Below are 23,688 nucleotides of genomic sequence, written 5' to 3'. Positions count from 1 at the left end.
CAGCAAGTACCGATACCTTGAAATAAGGCTGTTTTGGGTAGCGATACCGAAACTTTCAGTCGGTATAAGCCTAGCCCAAATTTTCAAGATACATCAGCTGATTAATTTTGAGTGAATTTTTCACCTCCTAGCATCACTCCTTCCTGTCCTCATATTTTTTATATATTTGATGCTCGTCCGTCGCTTATTCTCTTTTTTTGTCCTTTGTAATATTTTCTTCTATGCTAACCACATCATTTGGCTTCCGGGGGCTCTGTTGTTCAGAGACAATACTCTTTGTTGTTTCTTTTTCTGTCATTCCTAAACCCGCTGTATCTCATTGTCGCAGCAGCATTCAATGGCGCACCCCTACAGTGGCGGCGCGAGCGCAGGAGGAGGAACAGGGGGGAGCGCCGCTCTCCCGACACTGCCAGACCCACCGACTATTTTCTTCCCTTCCATCCCCGAACGCCCCGTTTCCTTCTCGCCTCCTCCCACCGGCCCCCCCAAGGCCTATAACACGCAGAGACGCAAGAGCACGTCGATCCTCGAAGCTCACACCCGCCACTTTCAGCCAGCGTACCCCCGATACGGGAGCAGCCTGCACCCCTTTGCTGGCATGGAGGGTGTGGACCCGCCCCCGCCCTCTCTCTACATGGTCAATCCCAGTTTCGCCACAACCGCTCAGAGACTCGGAGTCGGAGAGCATTTGCATCTGGCGGGGCACTCGGAACCGACGTTCTACGGCTACAAGGACATGAGGGCAGAACACGAGGAAGTGGTGAGAAGGCTGAGTTTGAACCAAGCGGCCTTACTGGACCATTACGAAGCTATGGCGTACGGCGGCTACCCGATGACCGCGCACCAGCTCGGCCTTTTGAGTTTCCACCAGCAGAGGCAAGCGGCTGCCGCAGCTGCCAGTTTAGCTTATGATTCCGGTCCTCAGCCGGGCTTCTTGCACCCTCACGTCATGCAAAGACTAAGCGCGCACAGTCCGGTACCCCCGCCGGGGCCTTCCATGAGTCAATCCGCCGGTTGCCCTGTTTCCTGTTCATCCACCGACACGCAGCACCACGCGTCATCTTCCGCCTACCCGATGTCGGCTCCGCCAATCATGCCCGATGCGGCGCCATCTACTGGTAGTGTCTTTGACTACCATTTAGCAGCCGCGGCTGCCGCCGCCGCCAGTGACCCAAGTCTTCTGGCGTCCAGACTGTACCGAGCCCGGAGAAGCTCCATGGATCTCCCGCTGGAGGAAAACACCCCAACAGGGTCCGGCGGCTCGGGTTCGTACCTCCGACTCCAGCCGGTAACGGAGGAGATGTGTTCCTACGTCAGTCCAGAACTTCCTTTACCTCCGGGAAGTCTCTTCCTCCATCACGCGGGCCTAAACGTAAAAGACCGAAGCCCAGAACCTTCCAGTGACTCCCTTCCATCCTCCGATGCCGGAGAATTCCAATCGCCTCCTCCTTCGTCCTGCCATTTCGATTCCTCGGCCGCTCGATCCATCCCGCACCCGTCTTCGGCTGTATTCTGCGATTCCACAGAAACCCAAGCGCATCCGCCGTCCATGCAGAGTTTTCTCCCTCCCACCCCGGCTTCCGACCTCGGCGCATCAGCGGCCCAGCCGGAGTCACTCATTCCAAGTGCGTGGGCCCGCCACGGAGGGGTGGTCCCCTCCCAGCCCGACATGACGTACCATGAGTCATTGCTGGCCTTGCAGGCCAATAACCCCGCACTGGTACTGAGTTCACATTTTCAACGTTCAAGTCTAAAGCCATGGGTCCAATTATATTATATCAAAATTCTAAAGCCCACAGATCTATTTTTGGAATTGTCCATATAAGGCGCATGGTATACCGGGTTATAAGTGCACCATTTATTTTTGGCCAAAATTGAAGGATTTTAAGCGCGTCTTATATTCCGAAAAATACTTTTTTTTTACGACCGGTACACCGTGCAACGCTATTCCAAATTCCAACTTTTCAAAATAGACTAAATCTCGTATACAAGTAACTGATACGGTAATTTGACCCATGAGCAATTCTTGTTGTACCGGTACCCTCCAAAACCCTCCGATCATGTAGTAAAGGTTGTCAATTTAACCCCCCCCCCCCCCCCTCCAGTCGCTCAGATGCTACAGAGCACATTTCAGATGTACGTTGTGAATGTCTCCCGAAAATTTACAACAATCAGTTGGGACATTCATGTTCGCTTGAGATTTGCTCTGTTGTGCACCAGCTTTGTAAACAACCTAAGCCTCCTTTTTTTGTGTCTTATATGAAGTAAGTAGTATTTTGTCTGTATGTTCATATATGTCCATATATGAAGACAACGTGTGTTGTTTGTACGGGTATCCCATTCATTTGGTATACTTGAAAATTACGCGCGTACAAATCCAAAGTCGTTTGCTTTAATACAATTTATTTACCGCTTCATGAGATGTGTTAAGTAAAATTAAATGGCTGTGTTTTAATGGTCATTAAGCTGCAAGACTTTGTCGATTTGTGCGGACAAACACACTAAAACATACAACAAATTGACGGAGGCTTAGGTTCAATAGTGAATTTTTTTGTGATTTATTTTTTTTGTACCACTTCGATTCATTTGTTTTTGTTTTTGTTTTGCAGCTTTCCTTGTTTGTTATTACCGTCTTCAATTTTTTTTCCAGCTTTGTGTCATACTGCTTCAATTCAGTTTATTTTATTTGCAGCTTTCCCATTTGGTTATTACTGTCTTTTGCAGGGTTCAAAGGTCACAGCTGCAACTCGTCAAACCCTTAGAAAGCTGATAGGATCTGTGTCGTATTTATCGTTGTTTTCATTTCTGTTTCTGTTGTGCGATTTTTTATTTTTTTTGTCAGTTGTATCCTTTCTTGTCCGGTTAGTCAACGTGCCGCAACTATACTTGTTTAAGCTCCCGTCTTGACAAGTATAACGTTGTACGCAGCCTTCTAAGGGTATTTTTTTTTTTTTTTTTTGCTTTGATAATTCCAATTTGAATATGACTGGCATGTTACTCATGTGACGTTTGAGTACAAAGGGTAAGAAAAAAGGAAAATAGCATTTTGGTTGTTTTTCGTGTGAGCGTAACCCACGCTTAATATTATTGCCATTAATTTGCCAACTGCATGAAGACGTATCCCCGCCTAACGAGCCTAACCCCCGAGTTTTGCGAACGCCGCGTAGTTTGATTATCTCGGACCATTTCATGTGTGCATACACAAGAACGGAATGTAGACTAATAGAAGTGCCTTGCGTTTGCACTCATGTATTTTCCCATCGGGAAGCCATCCACAAATACTAATTCCTGGTTTTTTTTTTTTTTTTTTTGCTTCTCTTTTTAATTTGGCAAATGTTAGGTTTCGAGCGCCCAGCCCACCCCGGGATCCCCGCTGTTAGCCCCGGCGGCTTCCCAGCCCGGGACCACCCAGCAGGTATGCAAACTAAATCTCCTTTATCTTCTGAAGGCTTCAAAGAATTGCTCTCGACAGGTGGGTGTTTCTATCCAGTCATCGGTGACATCATCAGCCCAGAGCCCCGCCCATATTTCCTTGCTGCAGGCGCAGGCGCAGGTACACTCGCACGTGTTCCTCATCCAGCATATTGACTTTAATGACATCACTCACATGAGCTTTTTTTTTCTTCTGCATTCCTCGGCATGCCACCCGTGTCGGGTTTGTGTCATTATCTCGTGTGTTCAGTCATGTGACCTCAGCCCATCCCCAAGTATCAAACGCATTTTTTTTCTCTACCAAACTCCCCGAGCGTTGGTTCAGGTAACCTCGGTGGCGCTGTGTGTGTGCTCCTCCGTTTCCTACATGTTCCTTCAGTCCACCCTCTTCCTGACTTATCTTTCCTTTTCTGTCTCCTCTTCCTCCTTTTCCCGGCTCCTCCTCACCTCAGCCCGGTGCGAGTGCCCCCGCAACCACGTCGAGCCGCGCTCCTTCGCCGCCCCCTCCCGTCACCGTGCCGACAGCGGCCGTGGCCTCCCCTCCCTGCCCGCTGCCGCTTCCTGTCCCCTCTCTCCCCGCGCCCCCGTCCCAGCTGTTGGCCACCACGGTGCCAATCATCAGTATAGTCCCCGCCCCTGCCACAGAAGCCCCTCCCCAGGTACAAGGCGAAAATGGACCTGCTCCCTGAGGTTCCGAATAGAACCCAAACCTTTAGCTGTGAATTGTTGACTCCCCCAAATGTGTGTGTATGATGTAACGACTGGACGATTAAGAAAAAGAAAGATTTTTATGATAGTAATGTTAATATAATAATATATTAACATATATTATTCTATTTTTTATTTATTTACTATTATTATATTATTTTATTTTTTATCTATTAATATTTTTTATTGTTTAAGATTATTTTTGTTGAGATTGAAATCAAATTCAAACCTTGGAAACTCTGCGTAGTTCTGCATGTTCAATCGTTTTTTTTTTTCTTCCAAAATCAAAACCCAGGTTGAAATTTTGATGAATCGTCCAGCCTCAGTGTGATGATGATGTATATATTTTTTATATTTTTGACTCGAACGCTTGCATTTCAGTCTGTGTCCCAACCCTCGGACCTTTCCCACTTCCAGCTGCTGGCGCCCTTAACCCAAGCATCCATAGAGAGGTAATAATAGACGCTTTATTATCCTGAGCACGATTACGTACCCGTGCATATTTTTATTAGTTCTCTGACCCATTTCAGCGGCTACTCTGAGGCTTCTGGCCTCAGCGACGGCAACGAGGGAGGAGGCGGTGGTCGTCACGAAGGCCGCTCCACCAAACGACACCAGAGACGTTCCGTGAGAAGCCGGTCGCGGCACGAGAAGTTCTCCAAGGCCAAACTCAACGTTTTAAATGTAATAAGATTCGAAACACTCCTTTGTGCCAGGTTCTTCATGTTTTTGTGTCCATGTGAAGATATCCAACCGTGGCGACAGAGTAGCGGAATGCCAGCTGGAGACTCACAACAGGAAGATGGTCACCTTCAGGTTCGACCTGGACGGAGACAACCCGGAGGAGATCGCCCAGATCATGGTATGACTCATCAACACTTCCTAACAACCTGTGCCGGGGGACCTAAAAATCGCCGTCATGGTCTCCAGGTCCAGAGCGAGTTCATCCTGGAGAGCGAGAGGGAGTCATTCATCGAGCAGGTCCGGGAGGTAATCGAGAACGCCGATAAAAAAGGCCTGGAGAGGGACACAAGCGGGCAGGTGAGTCCAATGGCGCGTCGTTATGCAGTCGATCGCGATTAATCGTATTGGATTGGCTTCCAGATGAGCGGTGACACGGCCCAGCAGAATCTGACGATATCAATCCCCATGCCAGGTGATCATCATTAATCGGAAACAAAGCTTTGTTACTTGGAGATGCACAAACAATTTTTTTTTTTTTTTTTAGACACGCCACCCAGCGCAACAGGACAAGTGGTCCACTCAGCCGGGCGCAAATTCATTGTCAGCCCCGTACCCGAGGCCAGAATCAAGGAACTGAGCTTTCCGACCTCTCCCTTACCTTCCCGTGCAGCTTCTGTTGAATTAGGTGAGCATTTTATCGATTTGATTGATGAAGCTATTATTTTTCAACCAGCCATAAGTCACAGTTTGTTTGTTTTTTTTTGTTTTTTTTTGGAGGTTCAACTCAAGGTTTGGAGTTGTCAAAATCGGCGGGAGCTGTCAGTTTACAGCAAGCCTTCTCAGAGTTACGACAGAACAAAAATCAGTTGGATCCAGGACCAAGCACCGCCCCCGCCTCCATCCACTCCGCCCACCCTCCAGTGTCCACTCCGGCGGGCGAGGCTTCAGATGGCGTTGCCGCTCCGACTTCAAACCAGGAGCCCTCCGATGCGTCTCCTATTTCTTCTTCTGCTGTGGTGAATCACTCCCAGGCGTCCATTTCCGCTTCGGTCTCGGCCACTTTACCCCTCACCGGTGTCTCCAACATCCTCTCGACAATGCTCGCATCCCCTCCCCCCTCCGTGGTGACCTCGCCCTCCTCCAGCCTTCCGGCCAGCGAACCCCCCCTCGACCATCGCTCGCTCTCCCCCACTTCGTTGGCTTCATCCAGCTCTTCCTGCGTCCTCCCCGCACCGCCGCCGCCGTCGTCGTCCTCCTCCTCCAGCGTTTCTTCAGTGCAACCCACCATGGTGCACTCGCAGCCACAAATAACCGCCCAGCCCGGGCAGACGCACACTCACTGTGGGGAATGCGACTCAAGGTGAGTTTTATCGGCGATCCGAAAGTCAATTGGGTTGAATTTTGGTGATATTCCCCTCCTAGGTGTGACGCCTCCATGGAGTGTCAAAGCAAGCCGGACGACATTCAAGCTCTAGAGAAGAAGCTGCGCTCGCTCTTCATGGATCTCGGCGGAGGGGCGGTTTCCCCTCAGGGGGACTCACCGCAGGCCGACGCCAACTCAGCAGGCGGGACCTCCTCCCCGTTGGGCACTCCCGCCACTTCTATTGGCTCCGGCCAGACGGCCAATACTCCTCAGCCTCCCACCACCCTGGCGCTGGGCTCGCCCAGCCCCGTTCAGGGGCCCAGCACACCTAGCTCCACTCCTGCACCTGCACCTGCAGGTACAGCTTTTTGATGGCCGTCCTCAAATTTCTCATTCACTGATATCATTTTTACTATTTCCTCCAGCAAACTCTGCCGCCACCTTTGGCCAGACCACTCCATCCAAAACACCCTTGTCTAGGGTACCGGTGAGTACCTTTGAACTGCGTTCAAATTTTCAAAATAATCGTTCTTCACCGAGGATGAAGAATATATGCATGCCAGTATTATTTTATGGCATGTGTTTGCGTGAGTAAATATATCGTCGGTATAAAATCGTCGCACAATGCTATTCATTAGCCACTCTATAGCGTTTTGCATTGTATGTTAGCATTAAGCTAAATGACCTTGTTAGCGGAAGCCTTTTGGTTGTTTTTATTACACATTTAGTTGTCTTTATTTTATGATAAGTTTGACACCAAACCTCCACCACTGAGTTTTTCTTGAATCTGACTAAAACTGTCGGTAACCCTGCCAATTAACATTTAAAGGAAATGCTCACCATGTATTAACACGTTTCCTCACAACTCCTTGTGCATGCAAGTTCACTGACTCCCCCCCCCCCCCCCTCCCCCCTCATCTCTCCCACTCCGGGATTAGACCAGTTCTCCTTCTTCAGAACTCCCGCCGTTCCTCCCTGGACCATATCTCACTCAGGTGTTGTTGTTTTTTTGCTGCTATTTAAAAGTACCATTCATCTCCATCATGTCTTAGTGCTTTTACTAACGTTGAATGTTTTATGAGGATTGCTGCATGGAGGATGCTGAGCAATAATCAGTGAGGCTGGAAAGAGCAATGACGTCGTTTCAAACTGACAGATTTAGTGCAAAAGAAGCACTCGCTGACAAACTACCTGAGACACAATAGACTTTTATCCCCCAGACTGTTTTGTTGTGTCTGTGACGGCCGATGTCTGTCTAAAAATAATTTTCCCTTCAAGCGCCAGAAGCGCGCTCAATAAAAATGTGGGAGTCGCTGACATTCACTCGCTGCCTCTTACGAAACTCCCGCGGGCGAAACGTGTCTGCTTGGATTAAAATGACTTGACTGCAGTTAAATTTTACTGCGCTTTGAATGATTTATGTCTGGAGGAAAAATTGAGTTTATCTTAGATGTACAAGTCATGCGAATAACTCAGCCGTCAATGGCAGTGAATGAGTTAAGAAAAAATCTCACTCTTAAATTTATATAGACGTTCGATTGAATTCAAAATAGTCGTCTACAAGCAAAACAAATTCTCTAATTGTGTTTCTGCAGTCCCAGCAGCCTCTGGAGGATCTGGATGCTCAGCTGAGACGAGCCCTTAGCCCCGAAAATGTCCCTATTAGTACACCCACTCAGGTACACACACGTGTTCCACATTTTATACACACACTTTTAATCATTTGTCTCCTCCATGTTTATTTCAGGCTTCCCAGGTTGCTCCTCTGGTGGGACAACCAAGTATGTATAGCAACTTGCGATCTATTACATGATTGCTATTTCATTATTTTACGTGTTGTTTAACTTTTAGCTTCTTTATCTCCAGAGGAAGACGCCTCCGCTGCTGCTCCTCAAAGTGGAATCAAACTCGGTAGATTTCAGGTTTGAAGAGCTCCAAGAAATCATTTATCCCAGTTCCTGGTTCCACGCTCTTATTTTTTCATTTTCCCCATCTTTGCGAAGGTGTCGCTGTCCACTGAAGAGCCTCCAAAGCAGTGCCCAACCTGCACGGAATCCTCCTCCACCACTTCTTCTTCATCCTCCTCCAGCACTCCCTCGTCATCGTCCTCTTCTAATCTCTCCAGCCCGGAGAACACGCTGCACAAGGGCTCCTCGCTCAAAGTGAGAGGAGCATCAGGAGATGTGGTCGATGGACTTCCCAGAAAAATGATAGGCGAGTCCCAACGCCCTTCCCCTCTGGCCTCCCCGTGCCTCTCGCCTCCCACAACCATCGGACGCTTCCAGGTAGAAAACTTTCTTCTGGGTTCCTGCGTGTCATTCAAATGCATTAAATGTCATATGATATAGAGAAGAATGAATTCAATCAAAACAGCAATAGTAGGCCGCTAGTTAGCATTAGGTTGCTACCGCTAGCTTGCTACAGGACACTCCTTTGAGAGTGGGGAGGATGTATGCCCGGCTAGGAATGTACGAGTTCCTCGTGAAACACTAATGCCACCTAGGGGCAGAAAAATGACCTCAACATACATCTAACTTAAAAACGTACATGTCTGTATTTTAATACAGGTCACCACCAATTCTGAGGCTAAAGTAGGCAGATTTGCCGTCAGTCGAGCCCAAGAGCAGAGCACCGAGCCCGGGCCAAGTCCACCACCCGCTGTCCAGGCGGCGGCGGCGAACGGACCAGCCAAGCCCAACCGCCTCCCAAGTCCAGACACTGCCCGCAAAGTTTCCATAGCAAGTCTGAACAGCGGCAACTCCTTCAACAACTCCTACATGAGTAGCGACAACGACTCGGAAGACGAGGACGAGGACTTTAAGAAGGAAATCAATCGTCTCCGAGAAAAGTGAGGCGGCGGCAATACGGTTCTTGTGGAGACTGATAACTCATGTTTTCATTTTTTTTTTTTTTTTTTTTTAAATTCCACCAGACACTTGAGCGAGATTCAGGCCCTCCACTCGCGGCAGAAGGAAGAGATTGACGGTTTGTTCACCAGGCTTGGAAAAGTAAGTGACACAAGTGAATTTCGTAGATTAGCAAAAAGTTTCTAGACCAAGCGATGTCTTGGGCGTAGGTTCCTCCACCCACCGTTCTTCCTCCGGTCATCGCCTTGGCCGGTAGGCGGAGGCGACCCACCAAGAGCAAATCCACAAAATCGTCCAGGACCAGTTCCTCGCACGGCAGCAAAAGTCCACTTCAGCCAGGTGGGCCTCACTACTATTAAAGACTCAGTTCAGAGTGGGTATGAAAAATCCACACGCCCTTGTGCAAATGACAAGCTCAATAATTTCAACACTTTTTTTGTAGTTGCGTAAGTGTGCACACCCTCTCATAGACTGAATATGGCTGCGGTCCTGCTGAAGGATTCACATTTTATGTTAAATGTCATTTAAAGTTCAGCTGTTCAGGAATGCTTTTGGAATATATTCTTCATTTGTTAAACAGGGGTGTGTAGACTTTTTATATCCACTGTAATTTTTTTTTGCCAGTGTATTTTCAGTCATTGCAAGCTTTTAACGTGATGTACCGTTATGTGTTTACGTGTGTCCGCTTCGTTTCCACGTGCGCGCGGGTGGGCGCTGCTGCCTCCAGGCTCCAAGCTTGAACATTTCTGACTGCCTCCCCCTGTCTGTTTTCCTGCGTGTGTGTCTGCGTGTGTGTTTTGGACACCTGCTGTCTGTGTGTGCGCACAACCCCCCCCCTCCCCCGTGCCGCTCACCCTGCCTCCCCGCCGCCCTCCGTCGTTTCCAGGCAGCACTCTGGCGGACCAGAGCGTCCCGGCGTCATGCCCCGCCCAGCTAGCTCAGTTAGCGGCGGGAGGTTTAGCGGAGCCCGGCGGCGGCGACTTTAGCAGCGAGCGGCAACTCAAAGCGGCTCCCTCCAGCGACATCCTGTGTTCGGCCTACACCAGCTCGGCGGCGCCCTCGATGCCCAGTTTGTGCGCTGCCACCCCAGGTAGGCTCAAGGGGAAGAACGTCTGCGGTCGCCATCTTGGCCTCGCAAACAAACAGCACGCTTGTGTGTCGCGACTCACTCGAACACGCCGCTCACCTTTCCTTTCCTGTGAGTTCTCTCTCTTTGCAATAACTCCAATGTCTTCTCTGTCCCATCTCTCTTTTTGTTGCACTCTTTCTCCCCCCCCCCCCCCCCGTCCCTCACCCGGCCCGTCTTCATCTCCTCACTCAGGCTGCGTAAAGTTCAACTGGGGTTCCGAGCGTTTGGCCTTGAAGCCTGGCGGCAGGAGGACGCGCTTTCTGAGTACGCCCTGCTTGGCTCTTTGTGTGTACCGCTTTCATTTCTCTGCCTTCCTACATGTCTCTCCTCTATTTTGCCTTCATGTACAATCATCACGTTCGAAAAATCACCTTGTGTGTCGATTTTTGCGACGACACAAATTGACGTGACAGTTTCGCTCGGTTATAGCATCATTTTGGAATGCATTTGACAGTCCGGACTGGAGGTTTTTTTTCTTTTTTTTTTGTAGGGAGGCTTCAAATTTGCTTCATGAACCAGTTGTAGTTTTGGTCTTACATTGAGTGGAGAGCATACTGACTTGCCATTGATTTAATTCCTTTTAAGGCAACAGTGCCATCTAGAGGAGGCAAAAATACAACTGGTTCATGAAGCAATTTTGAAGCTTCATTTTCTCATCACCTGAACCGAAAGTTGTGTTCAAAAAAATGTAGTTTACTGACCATTATCTTTCTCAGTAAGAGTTTTTCTGTCAACAAAAGAATAATCATGTCTTTGATTCATTTGGGGATTTTAATTGTAAACTCTCTTCCAATCCTCCCATTCTTGCTTTCTGGGTGCCGTGCAGGGAAGATGGTGAAAAAAGTCTGCCCCTGCAACCAGCTTTGCAGTAACTATCTCTCTTCTTGTTTCTTTTCCTGCTCTTCCCTTTCGCTTTCCATCCATCCTCGCGCTTGCTTTATTTTCCGTCATGTCAGCCGGCGTGAGCGTCGCAACTGATGGTTAGCTTGACTAAAGTGCTTGAATTGACGTCATACATGCATGTACCCGTGAGTTAACCTTAAATGTGGCCTCATTCTCTTGCCGTTTAGAATACATTACCCAGAATTCCATGCTGCGTTTTTCATTTTGTGTAATTTAGTTTTTAAAGATAGTCTATCATTGTGACATCTCACTACTTTTTTTTGGGGGGGGGGTCACAGGGACCAATAGCACCAATGCAGTGAGTGGTTCCGGCCCCCTGTCTCAAAGCCAGGGGGGCTCCCAGTGTCTCAATATGTCAGCCCCTCACCAGCGCAAAGGGACGTTCACTGATGATCTTCATAAATTGGTGGACAATTGGGCCAGAGACCTCTCACAGGTCATTTTTTGTTGACTCTCCCAAGAAAGCATAGAATGGTGTTATAATGCATTTTAAGCCATGATTTTATTTTATATTCCAGGGGAAGAAGAGCAGCAAACTGCAGCAGGCACCACCACAAGGACACAGCTACGAGGTAGGCCACACTTGAGCCCTTGTGACAAAAAATAGTTTAAATCTCAGTTTGTTTTCTAACAAATAATAGAATAATAATAGAATTTCCTGCTAGCTTAATGCTAACACTTAATGCAAAACACCATAGACGTGCTAGCAAATAGCATCACAGTCGCAGTATTATAACCATTAAAGCTAATATAGCGTTGTTATGAGTACCGATACTTAGACATAATTATATTTGATGATCTCCTCGTCTTTAGGTGATCCAGTCCGCTAATTTAGGCAGGAAGTTTTCCGCCCCGAGCCACCTGTGCCCGAGCAGCACCGCCACTTCCGCCCACCTCCCGTCCAACCCGACTACCTCTCCAGCCTCCCGCAAGGGCTCGCTGTGCCAGCCCCCTACCTCCCCGACGCCGCCCCACTCTCACCCGCCACCGCACTTCATCCCGTTCGTGCCCGCCCCGGCCTACGCCGCGCAGTGGTCCGGGCCCGCCCACGGCGGACCCCGGCTGGTCAGCGTCTCTCAGCCGCTTGGCCCTTACGCCGCCTCGACTGGCGGCCAGATCAGTCAGGGTCCCATGCACACGTTCATGCACAAGTCGGTCAGCAACCCTGGAGGGCCCAACATGAGGACCACGTAGTGGTTAGTAGAGGGCTCGTCAGAACGGCGACCAGACCGGACTCCATGACTGAAAACGAGGAAGTTTGCCAAAGAGGTTTGAGCGGGTGCACTTGGGTGAAACTTGAGAGAGCACAACAACACTGAAGAGCGCCTCCATTTTGCTCCATAGTCTTTGCTTGTAGCTGGTCTAGCTAACATGCTAACACGTGCAATGTGTGTATAAAGTGGAGGAGGCCGTCTTAGCATTCACTAGGATGCAAATAGGAACACAGTTGGTAGCCCCACCCCCCTCTCGAATCAAAGCAATAAAACGAGAAACGTTGGAAACGAGAAACGTTGGCTGACAAAAAAAAAGTGACCTTCAGAACAACATTTGTATAGTATTTTTTTTTTTTGTCAAGATTCCATTCTGGTGGATTTTGTGTTGCGTGGCTACGCCTCGCCGTTGGCTTTTTTCGAGATGATTATTTCTCCTCTTGAATGTCGTTGTTAATAGTTATTGTTCTATTTAAAAAAAATACAAATATGCCTCTGTTGGGCGGACCTGTTCTACGCACACATTTTCATGTGATGTGTAAAAACAACACTGTGATTGTTATTGTTTGTTAGGAGTCAGAACAAATTGGGGAAGTGTCCATTTTTCTCAACTTAAAAAAAAATGCCTTAACCGACAACAATTCAGCCGCCATTTTGACCTGCAAATGTTTTCAAATATGGATAGCTACATTTTTTTGTTTCTTCCACAGTAGTTATATACGACACTTTAAACTCTCTCCAATTGCCCTATTAGATGAATGTGAATGTACAAAAGAAACTGAATTTGTTTTCCAGTGCCTTGCTCGCCCCCTCCCCGCTCCAAACACTGGAGAGCTTCACAAGGACCACGTGAGAGTGCCGCCATTTGGCCGAGTTTAGGAAGGACGTCACGCCACTTGAGTAGATGTTGCCTTTAATTCAAAATCACCAAATGACAAATTATGAATGAATGAATGCAACATTTCGACAACCAGGCAGTCAGTAATACAAAACGTGATGCCCTGTTTTTTATTTAACCCCTTAATTTTTGGGCAAGGGCAACTTACAGTGGTTATAAAAAGTCTACGCAACCCTGCTCTGATGCTACTATTTTTGTGGTATTAAAAAGATATACCAAGATCAAGTAAACATTTAAAAATAGTTTGTTATTAATGTGTAATACTCAATTTAGAAGTAAGAAATGAAAAAAAACGTAGTTGCACAAGTGTGCACACCCTCATGCAACAGGGACGTGGCTGTGTTTAGAATCAACCTCAAACTCACCTGCCTTTGTTAACCAAAAATAAGTTGCATCTTTTTAGTTGCCTGGTCTTGATTTTTTTATTGTTACAAACTTTTTAGACTTTTGAACTATTCATTTTTCCTTACACAGCCACATCTCTCTTTTAAGAGGGTGTGCACAATTTTGCAACCACATATTTCCACTTCCTCTCTCATACAGGATTTTGTGATTTATCTTGACCCATCATTTTATCCAACAAAAATCAGACACTCCAAAAAGGGTGTGTAGACTTTTTGCACGCACTGTCGGCCCCCGAAGACCATTTTCATCCTACTTTTAAACCCCCCCCCCCCAAGCTGAATCTGCAGTGTTGAATAGCAACAGGTTGACTTTACTGTGAAGTTGTACTGGATGACTTTTACTGTGAAAGGCCGGTTCGTATTGTGAATGTTCCTGCATTTAAGTGGGGTGAATCGGTTTTCATCAGAGGTGTAGCATTAGCTTTTAGCTCATATTTAGATAGCAGATTCTATTGCTGCGCCATTGCAGGACTGACTTTTTTTGCCGTAGAAGTGATCAATTCCTTTTCTCCAGCTGTTTCTGTTTAGTCTCGAGCACAGAATTATTATATTCCCAATGTCTGATGTTGACTTAAAACAAACAAAAACAAAAAACAATCCTCACTTGTTTTATCTGCTGTTTTATTGTGTGTAGCAGCACCTAACTCAGTGGTTTCTTTTCTCTCTATTTGACGGGAAAAAAAAAAGGTTGGATGTGGAAATTTAACACACGGGGAGTCATCAGCAGCCTTTAACGGTATGTTTTGCACTAATTAGAGAGTGTTCAAGCTTCGTATTAAAACAAATACAATGACATTTGTTACTTTATTTGTAAAGACTTAATAAATAAAAGTTGTTGAAATGCCAGCCACTGGGTTTTCCTCTTGGTGGATGGATCAGCAGAACACATTAAAAAAACAGCAGTATGCTTTGGTTTCATTTCCCCCGAGCTAAATCAGTAATTTAAAATTTCACTTAATTATTTATTTACTGCAAATGACGTGACTTTGAACTATTGTACCAGCGACACTGGTTTAATTCATCGTCCTAGTTGCAGTACTTTTATTATCCACACGAGAGCAGGACACTGGTCTAATTCGCTGTCGTGGTTGCAGTACCTATCTTGTCCATACGAGAGCAGCTAAACAGTAATCCCTATTATTTACTTTAGTGGGCCTCAAAATAGAGAAATAAGATGTTTATATATCGACGAAATCCATCGAAAAGGGATGAGAATGTTATGACCTCAGTTACAAATTTAAAACAACCAAAATTTCAAACAAAGCCTTGTATTGTAACTTTCTTTTCAGGTTGTATATCAGTTAATACCCCAACCAAGCCATTCCAACATATACAATTCAATAAATTTGATTTATTCAGACGTTTGTGACAAGCTTTAAGTGAGGGTCGTGCAATTTTTAGGAGTCCGTGAAGTGGACACAACGACTGGTGAGTGTCCTTCAGTGACCCGCATGCTCTCAAGTGATTGTTTTGCGTACATTTGCAGTGTTTGTGTTCAGCTCCGCTTTTTTACGACTACTTAAGCACATACAAGCCATATCATGGGGGAAACCACTGAAACCATGCGGGTGCGGTTGTTTTATGATTCCGTGCACTTTAGACTCTCAAATTAGCCTTGAATGGCAGACTTTGCTGCTACTGGATTGCGCACTCAGTTATCATATATTTGCATTCCACACTTACATTCTGCTTTAATTTACTTATTTTAACTATTTTAAAGCATCATTGATCTCACCCATTCAAGCGAAGTCGCGCCCACAAAACGTTTCCACGGCAACCACTCTGTCTTCCGGCTTCCTCCCACGCGTGGACGCGCACACTAGCCCCGCCCTCCTCTGTGTTACGCACGCGCTCACGTTGACTAGTGTACTTTTTTGATGGAAGGAACCTTCTCGCGATGCCTGTAGCTTTTTAAGCAATTCAACATGATTTGTGGAGCTTAAAAAAATAATAACAAGTGGAGACTTCTGGAAAAGTAAGTGTGTTGATAACGTACGAGAATCAGTTTAAAGAATGTTCCATAGCTCGTGAAAATTCCATTTAATTCAACGAGCAGGTGATGTTGTGAATACTTAGCGTTTGTGAATGCACTTATTGGCATGACTTTATTAATTTGGCATTTAATTGTTTGATTACTTTGCCACGTAAAATGATTTTTTTAAACTTGAATTCTCATTGTGGTGTTTTTTAACCCCTGGTAATCACGCAACGCATTTAATGAGTTCTCTATAGGTAAACTACAAAAATATATCAATTATTTCATGACTTTTTGACTCATCATTGTGTACCTAATTAATTGACCATTTGCATGTGTCATTTTACCTGTGGCGGCCATTTTAAGTTCCGACCAATCAACACATTTTGCTGTTTACTCACGTAATTTGGATTTGTGTTTTTAGATGCTGCCTGGTCATCCGTGTCGTCTCTGAGACGCAACAAATTCAAACATGGAACGTGAGGGCTCGTTAAGAAGGTAAGAACTATGTTGAAGTTTTTTTTGCGCAGGTCTTAACATCACCTGCCCGGGAAATTGTCTATTTGTCATTGACTGATATTTCTTGACAATTACAACCATTCCACATCTGATATTCTACATTTCAACAATCAAACAAACAGAATTCCAGCCTTCGTGTGCAATTTGAACAGAAAATTGCATTTTTCATGGTTTCATTGTTTCGAGCTAAACTGATCAAACCATATCAAATTCTCACGCTCGATTCCAGTTGGACCTTCTTGCTTTGTCTTTGTTTGTACACACGCATTCCTGAATGACCTCATTGGAGCTTTCATTCATGACAAAAATCCCCCATCATCCTTCTTTGTTTGCTAATTAGACCAAACAAATCCCCTCAATTGAATCAGGGTTCCAACAAGTTGGAGCTCACGTTGCAAATTTGTTTGAACTTTCACAATCTGGGTTTGCGTGTTATTATTCAACACCGCACGGACAGAACGGTGGAAAGAGGACTTGTGTGTTATTTTGAAATTCTTCCCTGCATCTTGGCTGCACTTGAACCTCAAAGGCTTCCTTTGTCGGGCTCCGCACAAAAGCTCACATGGCCGCTGACCGCGACCATCTGTTAAAGGGAAAGTGTAGTGCTCTTCGGCATGCGTTAATATTTTAAAAAGTAAAGCAGGAGATTTTTTTTTTGCATGTGGACATTTTAGTTTTCCTGATTTTTTTTTTTTTTTTTTTTTTTGTTTTTTTTTTTTTTGGAGGAGCCCCTTACTTTACACAAAAACATGAGCACCATATAAATTGCATTTTGCTAATCTGGCTACTTTAGAGCGCCTTGTTGTTGTACCCTGAGTGCACAGAGAAAAGTGTCTTGTTTTAAATACTTGGCCATACCTATCTTTTTTGTGTGTATTTTTCCACCTTTCTGGATTTCGAGGAGTCTCCACAACAGGTTGAAGCTGGCCAGCGGTTCGTCCTCCAGCTTGACAGACCTCTCACAGGCCAAGCCGGTGGATGAAGGAAGCAGGGATAAAGGGACCCAGCAGAGGAGAGCGGGAGCCAATGCCACCTGGAATAGGTCAGCAGTGGCGCTCTGCTCTGAACACTTTTTATAATTTTGCCTCGCTTGCCTGGAGCACATCGCAAGGAAAAAGCTGTTTTGTGAGCCGCCATTGTTCAGGATATGAAAAGAAGCACAGAATCTGTCCACTCTTCTTCTCCTCTGGGTCTTTTCATCGTCACTCCATTTTCTCTTTTTATACCAGCATTTATGACTTAAGATAGTCGACTACCACTGGCCAAAGGGGCACTGCTCCCCCTAGGTACCAGCCAGAGAATTTTCTTCTTCTGAGTATTTTCTGTTTATTTTTTTTTTCCTGGGAATATCCTTCCGCATTCCCACTCATCTTCCATCAGGAACATCTTCAGCATTTTTTGCTGAAATTCTGGGGTTTATTACAAATAAAGGATTGCTTCACGGTCCCCTTGAGATAAACTAGCTCATATGGTCCATTTTGTCTCCTCAGTATCCACAACGCAGTCATCTCAGTATTCCAGAAGAAGGACTTAGGTGAAAATGAGCTCTTCACTCTGAACGAAGGCGTCAGGTGTGCTGTATATCTTTGTTTTGTGTGTGTGTGTGTGTGTGTGTGTGTGTGTGTGTGTGTGTGTGTGTGTGTGTGTGTGTGTGTGTGTGTGTGTGTGTGTGTGTGTGTGTGTGTGTGTGTGTGTGTGTGTGTGTGTGTGTGTGTGCGTGTGTGTGTGTGTGTGTACACACTGTTTCACCCCACCACAGTGTCGTCGGTGATGAGCACTTAGTCGTTACTGTGACTTTTGAGCTTGTCATTTCCTGAACCTCCTGCTGCTGCTGTTCAAACAGCGCAGCCTTTCTTAGTACCGATTAACTTAATGTACACAGACACGTACAGACACACACACTAGTGAAAATGCCCATAATATTTTGTGTGTGTGTATGTTCGTACACTTTTCAAGGCAGCTTCTGAAGACCGAGCTGGGCTCCTTCTTCACAGAGTACCTTCAGAATCAGCTGCTAACCAAAGGCATGGTCATACTGCGAGACAAGATTCGCTTTTATGAAGGTAAGACATGAACTCCCCCATTTCCTTCAGTACACTTCCAAAGTAAGTAATTAACCTTAGTTTTTGATTAACTTGCTTTATTGCCAAACACTATAAACACGGAGGAGCAGTCGGACTTTTTACCTCAGCGTAATAATTGACTAAATTGGCTGATCTCAAGTTAATGCAAATGTGTGAACTTTCTTTGAAGCACTTTTTTCATTTTCATTGGTCGCCACAGGTCAGAAACTGTTGGACTCTCTGGCTGACACCTGGGACTTCTTCTTTTGCGATGTCCTGTCCATGCTGCAGGCCATTTTCTTTCCTGTGCAGGTTGGAAAACACAACAACAGAATAAGAACACTTCTTGTTCAATCTAAACATTGTCTACACACCCCTGTGTAGGTTTTTAGAGAAATAAAATGACTTTTTGCATCATAATGTGTCCTATAAACTCTAAAAATGAAATAAAATGTGTTTGCATAAGTGTGCACACCCTGGTACCTGTGATTAACCCTTGATAAAGTTCAGATGTTCCTTTTTTTTTTAGCTTTCCTAGTAGCACTTGCCATAATAAAGCCGGGCTTTTGAATAGGGGTGTGCACACTTTTTATACCAATTGTTTTTGTGTGTTCTTAGGGAAAGGAGCCGTCAGTGCGTCAGATGGCCCTGCTGCACTTCCGGAATATCATCACCCTCAACCTGAAGCTGGACGAAGCTCTATCGCGGCCTCGAGCTAGAGTGCCGCCCTCCATCATACAGATGCTTCTCATTCTTCAGGTCAACATACACACGCACTCGCCAAACACAATCTGTGGCGTAAGAACGGTCTCACAGGAAGTCATCTCAGTGTGAACGCGGCCGTCTTCCCATGACCTAGGAGTCAGCCTGAGCAAACACAACATTTTAATGTGCAGAACTGTTCACTGAACAATTACTGTAATCAAATTCAAGTCGATATTGAAATTGGGGGAAATTGGTGTTTGAAAAAAACGCACGCTAATATTTTGTGTGTTCCATGCAGGGTGTCCACGAGTCCAAAGGTGTCACAAACGACTATTTGCGTTTGGAGTGTCTCATCCAGAAGGTGGTCTCCCCTTACCTCGGGACCCATGGATTATATTCCCAAAATGGTTCGTCCAATCAGAACTGTTCTTTTTGTCTGTTAGGTGTGTGGTTGACATTAGCGAAATCTAAGTAAAAAGAAACAAACAAAAAAAACTCCTTTAAGCCAATTTCTTTTTCCTCATCAGAGAAACGTCCCGGGTCGTCCAAATCAGGCAACCCCCCCGCGGTTAAGAATCCAGTGGTACGTTCTAAGAGCTACAACGTTCCCATCTTGAGCCCCGTGGCGGAGTATGACGCGGATTCGTCGGTGGGAGGTGGTGTAGGTATCCGGCGCCACTCTGTGTCTGAGATGACGTCCTGCGTGGAGGAGAGCACATCTGTGGTGGGGTCCAGCATGGACCACTCAGGTAGGATGACACCTTTGCAATATTGGTTACACAAATTGGTCCAAATCCATTCCTGTGAACAGGTACCTCAAACCAGGAAACCAAAGTCTCGAGGTCCCCATTGTCCAACTCCCCCGGAATTCTTGCACAGGGCATGATCTCTGATCCCAGCTCATTGTCCAGTCCGGAGATGAGCGCGGATTGCGTTCCGGAATCTCTGGACTCCGACCCCGAGGGCATTTTTCTGGACTTGTCACGAGCTCATTCTGGAGATGGAACATGCAGCGGGAACAGACAGAGTGTGGCCTGACAGGTGGCTTAAGAAAAAGAGACAAATAATGCTAAATCAACAGTTTTTAGCTTTTAGCCATGTTAAAATGTGAATTCCTCACCAAAAAAAACCCGACGTGGCGTCCTTAACATACAACCTGCAGTATGCTCAAGTACTAGTCACTGCTGTTTGGCGCATTTTTTTGTACTTTTGTGGTGTCCTACTTTGTGAGCCGTCATTGAATGCATCTTAGGCGTCTTAACTTTCGGATTTTGAAAAATAGCCACGAAAATAAGTCCTATTTCAAAAGAAAGCATATTGTTATTGTGCACAAGGGAATATATAATCAAATACATGGCTATAATTAACCGTGGAAAGTTTTAAATAGCATGATTTTAGTCCGCAGACACCATTATACATTTAGAATATTGTGTTGGGTAGCTACTTATTTTAGGAATTACAGACGAACCTCACTGAAACTAATTTAATTCGATCTGTACGTAGCCCATCATCTAGCATTTTGAAGGACAACACATGGCTGTTTTGGTTCAATTAAAATTATAATTATTTTTTACATTGTGATCTTTTTTCTAGTTAAAAGTTGTAATCCACTGCCATCTCGTGGCCATGTTTATATCTCACAGCTCTCCATTCAGACGACGGACTCAACCGAGGAACCGTTAAAGCAGTTTTATTTTACATACGCCTCTAAAGCATAAAAATAACATTCAAGTGTAATTACAAACACATAATACTAAAATTGTAAATATTAATGCCACACCCTCGTTTATTCTAAGATGGGAGAAAGTGGAAAAAGTAGGAATGACAAAAACATTCATGTGAAGCTGAACCCAGCTGAGCTTTTCATAGGAAGTCATTTCCAGGCTACAACAATATATTTTCTTCATACAGAAAGTATGCTTTTGCTATTTTCGATACTGCTACAGGCCAGTCGGGGATCAACTGAAGACGTCTCGGCCGCGCGATGTCAGGAGACGAGACTCTCCGTGCTTCAAGGTGAAGAAGGATTCCGGTTCCAGGGAGTTCTCCTTCAGAGATTCCTGGAGAAGGCGCGGCGGATCCAAATAGGGCTGAGTGGACACAAGTAGCTTCAGACCAGGTTTGGTTCAAAGACCCTTTTGCTTAGTAATGATGCTTCAACCTTTTAACACACTGAAACCACCATTTTAGATTACCTCGTAAGCCAGAGCAAAAGTTCCCCAGTGGATAGCCAGCGAGTGTTTGGCTCCAAGGTCCATATGGATCTGAACCGCCTCCTTTGGGTCAACGTGCTGGCCTTTCATCACATCCCTGCAAAGGTACATGTGAATTTAACAAGTCGGAACACGCTTGAGGTGAGAAAAGAGATGGGATGACCTCGGCAGGTACGCTCCTATGGGGATCGCCGCCAGGTCAAAAGGTCCAAAACGTCGCCCTATCTCCCTAAAAACTGAGCAGTAGCCCGTATCGCCGGCGAAGAAGAAGCGGTGGTCTGGACCTAGAACAGTCCAGCTGGACCATAATGACTGAAAATGGAGGATGGTCATGTCAAGTCAAAAGAAGTAAGGGAGGGGGGGGCGAAGCACCTTGTTGTTGTCCACTGCGGTGCGTTTGCTCCAGTGCTGAGCTGGCGTGCACACGAAGATAACATCGTCGTGACTCGGGACGCAATTCTCCTCCCACCAGTCCAGCTCGATCACGTTCTCGCAGCCCGCCTTGGTCAGCCAGTCCATCAAGCCCAAGGGCACGAACCTGCGAGATGTGACCAAATTAGGTACGGTTTAAAAAAAAAAAAAAAAAAAACACAGCGCACATACCAGCGTAACTCTGCCCCGAAGCGCGCGTTGAGGCTGGCCACCGTTCCGGCATCTAGGTGATCGTAGTGGGAATGACTGATGACCACAGCGTCAATCCGGGGCAACTGCAGAATCAAGCCCAGTTGAAAAGAAACTCACTGCGGCATTTTGGGCTTAACCTTTCAAGATGACACACCTGTTGCACGCTACACGGAGGCCCTCTGTATCGTTTTGGACCCACAAACTGGAACGGTGACGCCCTCTGGCTGAAAATGGGATCCGTCAGAATGTTCAACCCATCCATTTCCACCAGAACTGAGGCATGCCCAAGCCAAGTGACCCTCAGTCCCGGACCGTATGGAGAGAGGTCCGGGTTGCAGACAAAATACGGCTCCAATACTGGCAGCTCACTGTCAAGGGCCTGGGAAGATGACTGCAACATCAACTAGGAAGGATTTTTTTTTTTTTTTTTTTTTTTTTTAATCTCCAACAGGAAGCGCTTACTCGGCATCCCGTACCTCTTTATTAGTCGGGACGTTGCTGTGGTCCTGGTCGAGCAACAAGAAGCGGAACAGCATGGTGTAGGAGGGGAACCGCCAGGTCGACCACGGGTTAGTAAAGCGGCCATGTTTGTCTCGACAGGAACTTGTCACCTCCTCCTATAACAAAAAAAGAACCCATTTATTTTATTTGCTGGGTGCTTTTGGTAATGTGAACTATTGATGACCTCCAGGCGGTAGTCTAGCCGGAAACTTTTACGAGACGAGCTGCTCCCCCTCGAAGCTGCGGGATGAGGACCCACCCCTCCGCCCTCGGCCCCTCTCAGGCGGACACGATCCTGCCAATGAAGACAAACAACATTGTCCTCGTGTTTGACATTGTGGTTGGTTTCTTCTTACCTCCTGTGAGCCTTCTCCCTCCTCCGGGGCTCCTCTCTCTGAAGATGATGGATTTTCCATGGACTCACCTCCACATCTGGCAAGGGCACAAAATCACTTTTTTTTTTTTTTTACACTGTTTCTTTGATAAACTTCAAGGTAGTTTAAAAGTTTTCCACCTATTAAACTGCAGGGGAAGGTTGAGTAGTTTGCATGCGAGATATAATCATCGTGAAGTGCAGCGTATTCAAACGAATGAAAGTGAAAGATAAGCAGGATGTTAGCACAGCAGGATGTGCATGCCAATCCATGTCAATGTTTACTTCAAGGATAATTGGACGTAAAGATGTCTTAAATGTTTTCCAACATTGACCGAGAGGATAGAAGGTCCATTCAATTTGATGCGGGGCATCCTCTTTTACTGCTGGTGCGTTCACTAGCCCGTGTATATTTGTGTGTCTCCCGCAGACGCTGCGACAACAATGGAGGCCTGTGGTTGAGAACCAAAACAAATGTGTGTATAGCCTGTATTCTGTCTTAATAAAGCCACAATAAAAGCAAACGCGTAGACCTGCCACACTCGGCAATAAACAAAACAATTTGAGTTTATTTATAAGCTCAATCACATGGTGTCATTCTGTGCACCCGCTAACGTGTTAATGTGAAGTTTATAAATAGAAATATATATATATATTCGCGTGGTGCATTACCAAATCAAACGTTTTATTTTAAAAAATACGACATTTCCAGCTTGTAGCACAAGCCTTAAAAAACCAATTCAGGAATGAACTCAAGCAGCATTCCTTTCGATAGATCACGACAGAAACGCAGGTGTCGTACAATTTACCTGAACTGTGAACGCAACAGTTAGCGAGCTAACATGTTAGCCAAACAACCGTACGACTACGATCTAAAATGCAGAATGCAGGGTTTATAGTGCAAATTGCAAAGGTTTAAGAGTTGTTTTTTGTAAGGTAAGAAAGGAAATACCGTCAAAGATGTCGCTCAACGGGAAAGTCTTGATTTGAGTAGAGTGAAGGCGGAAGGCAATAAGCCTGAAAGGCATTGGTCTATAGAGCGGATTGGTGACGTCACCTGAACGTCACTGAGTCACATGACAACTCAGCAAACCGGCAAACTATCACTAGATTGTT

General features: G+C 45.9%; 3 protein-coding genes across 18 annotated transcripts in view; 2 read left to right on the top strand and 1 right to left on the bottom strand.

Annotated features, from left to right (window-relative positions):
- wnk1b (WNK lysine deficient protein kinase 1b) overlaps positions 1 to 14,445 on the top strand; it is a 38,715-nt gene extending 24,270 nt beyond the window's left edge. The window contains exons 12-38 of one of the 10 annotated variants that reach the window (XM_088366615.1): positions 332 to 1,720; positions 3,341 to 3,415; positions 3,473 to 3,553; positions 3,885 to 4,091; positions 4,522 to 4,592; positions 4,671 to 4,824; positions 4,886 to 5,002; positions 5,071 to 5,181; positions 5,245 to 5,296; positions 5,369 to 5,509; positions 5,602 to 6,184; positions 6,247 to 6,545; positions 6,613 to 6,674; positions 7,126 to 7,182; positions 7,783 to 7,866; positions 7,935 to 7,968; positions 8,054 to 8,109; positions 8,191 to 8,472; positions 8,755 to 9,035; positions 9,120 to 9,195; positions 9,264 to 9,393; positions 9,941 to 10,144; positions 10,376 to 10,468; positions 11,010 to 11,051; positions 11,365 to 11,522; positions 11,605 to 11,658; positions 11,900 to 14,445. In XM_088366615.1, the coding sequence (XP_088222741.1) occupies positions 332 to 1,720; positions 3,341 to 3,415; positions 3,473 to 3,553; positions 3,885 to 4,091; positions 4,522 to 4,592; positions 4,671 to 4,824; positions 4,886 to 5,002; positions 5,071 to 5,181; positions 5,245 to 5,296; positions 5,369 to 5,509; positions 5,602 to 6,184; positions 6,247 to 6,545; positions 6,613 to 6,674; positions 7,126 to 7,182; positions 7,783 to 7,866; positions 7,935 to 7,968; positions 8,054 to 8,109; positions 8,191 to 8,472; positions 8,755 to 9,035; positions 9,120 to 9,195; positions 9,264 to 9,393; positions 9,941 to 10,144; positions 10,376 to 10,468; positions 11,010 to 11,051; positions 11,365 to 11,522; positions 11,605 to 11,658; positions 11,900 to 12,280 (5,274 nt within the window). In that variant the 3' untranslated portion in view covers positions 12,281 to 14,445. The other 9 variants (XM_088366616.1, XM_088366614.1, XM_088366621.1 and 6 more) reach the window with 9 other exon arrangements.
- A 962-nt stretch (positions 14,446 to 15,407) lies between these two features.
- prr5b (proline rich 5b (renal)) lies at positions 15,408 to 20,434 on the top strand. 3 transcript variants are annotated; one of them, XM_088366896.1, is made up of 10 exons: positions 15,408 to 15,574; positions 15,999 to 16,072; positions 16,998 to 17,135; positions 17,584 to 17,664; positions 18,050 to 18,156; positions 18,377 to 18,468; positions 18,775 to 18,915; positions 19,160 to 19,268; positions 19,389 to 19,610; positions 19,673 to 20,434. In XM_088366896.1, exons 2-10 carry the CDS (start codon positions 16,047 to 16,049, stop codon positions 19,897 to 19,899), a joined length of 1,143 nt encoding a protein of 380 aa, XP_088223022.1. In that variant the 5' UTR covers positions 15,408 to 15,574; positions 15,999 to 16,046; the 3' UTR covers positions 19,900 to 20,434. The 3 variants fall into 3 exon arrangements, with proteins under 3 accessions (XP_088223022.1, XP_088223021.1, XP_088223020.1); XM_088366895.1 differs by having other exon boundaries at positions 16,995 to 17,135; XM_088366894.1 differs by having other exon boundaries at positions 15,999 to 16,073; positions 16,987 to 17,135.
- A 101-nt stretch (positions 20,435 to 20,535) lies between these two features.
- On the bottom strand, positions 20,536 to 23,665 carry napepld (N-acyl phosphatidylethanolamine phospholipase D). Of its 5 annotated transcripts, XM_088366889.1 has the most exons (11): positions 23,525 to 23,622; positions 22,858 to 23,024; positions 22,556 to 22,631; positions 22,384 to 22,494; positions 22,175 to 22,315; positions 21,853 to 22,089; positions 21,678 to 21,781; positions 21,447 to 21,612; positions 21,238 to 21,386; positions 21,057 to 21,171; positions 20,536 to 20,951 (listed from the first exon to the last, which is right to left on the bottom strand). In XM_088366889.1, the coding sequence occupies exons 2-11, from the start codon at positions 22,944 to 22,946 to the stop codon at positions 20,820 to 20,822; spliced, it is 1,320 nt and encodes a 439-aa protein (XP_088223015.1). In that variant the 5' UTR covers positions 22,947 to 23,024; positions 23,525 to 23,622; the 3' UTR covers positions 20,536 to 20,819. The 5 variants fall into 5 exon arrangements, with proteins under 5 accessions (XP_088223015.1, XP_088223016.1, XP_088223014.1 ...); XM_088366890.1 differs by lacking the exon at positions 22,858 to 23,024 and having other exon boundaries at positions 23,525 to 23,665; XM_088366888.1 differs by lacking the exon at positions 23,525 to 23,622 and having other exon boundaries at positions 21,853 to 22,077; positions 22,858 to 22,961.
- Positions 23,666 to 23,688: the final 23 nt, after the last annotated feature.

Source organism: Syngnathus floridae, chromosome 22 (assembly GCF_059516105.1).
Source record: "Syngnathus floridae isolate MCC-2025c chromosome 22, RoL_Sflo_1.0, whole genome shotgun sequence".
Taxonomy (NCBI): domain Eukaryota; kingdom Metazoa; phylum Chordata; class Actinopteri; order Syngnathiformes; family Syngnathidae; genus Syngnathus; species Syngnathus floridae.
Note: the sequence above shows the minus strand (reverse complement) of the source record. Positions and strands in the feature narration are given on the sequence as shown.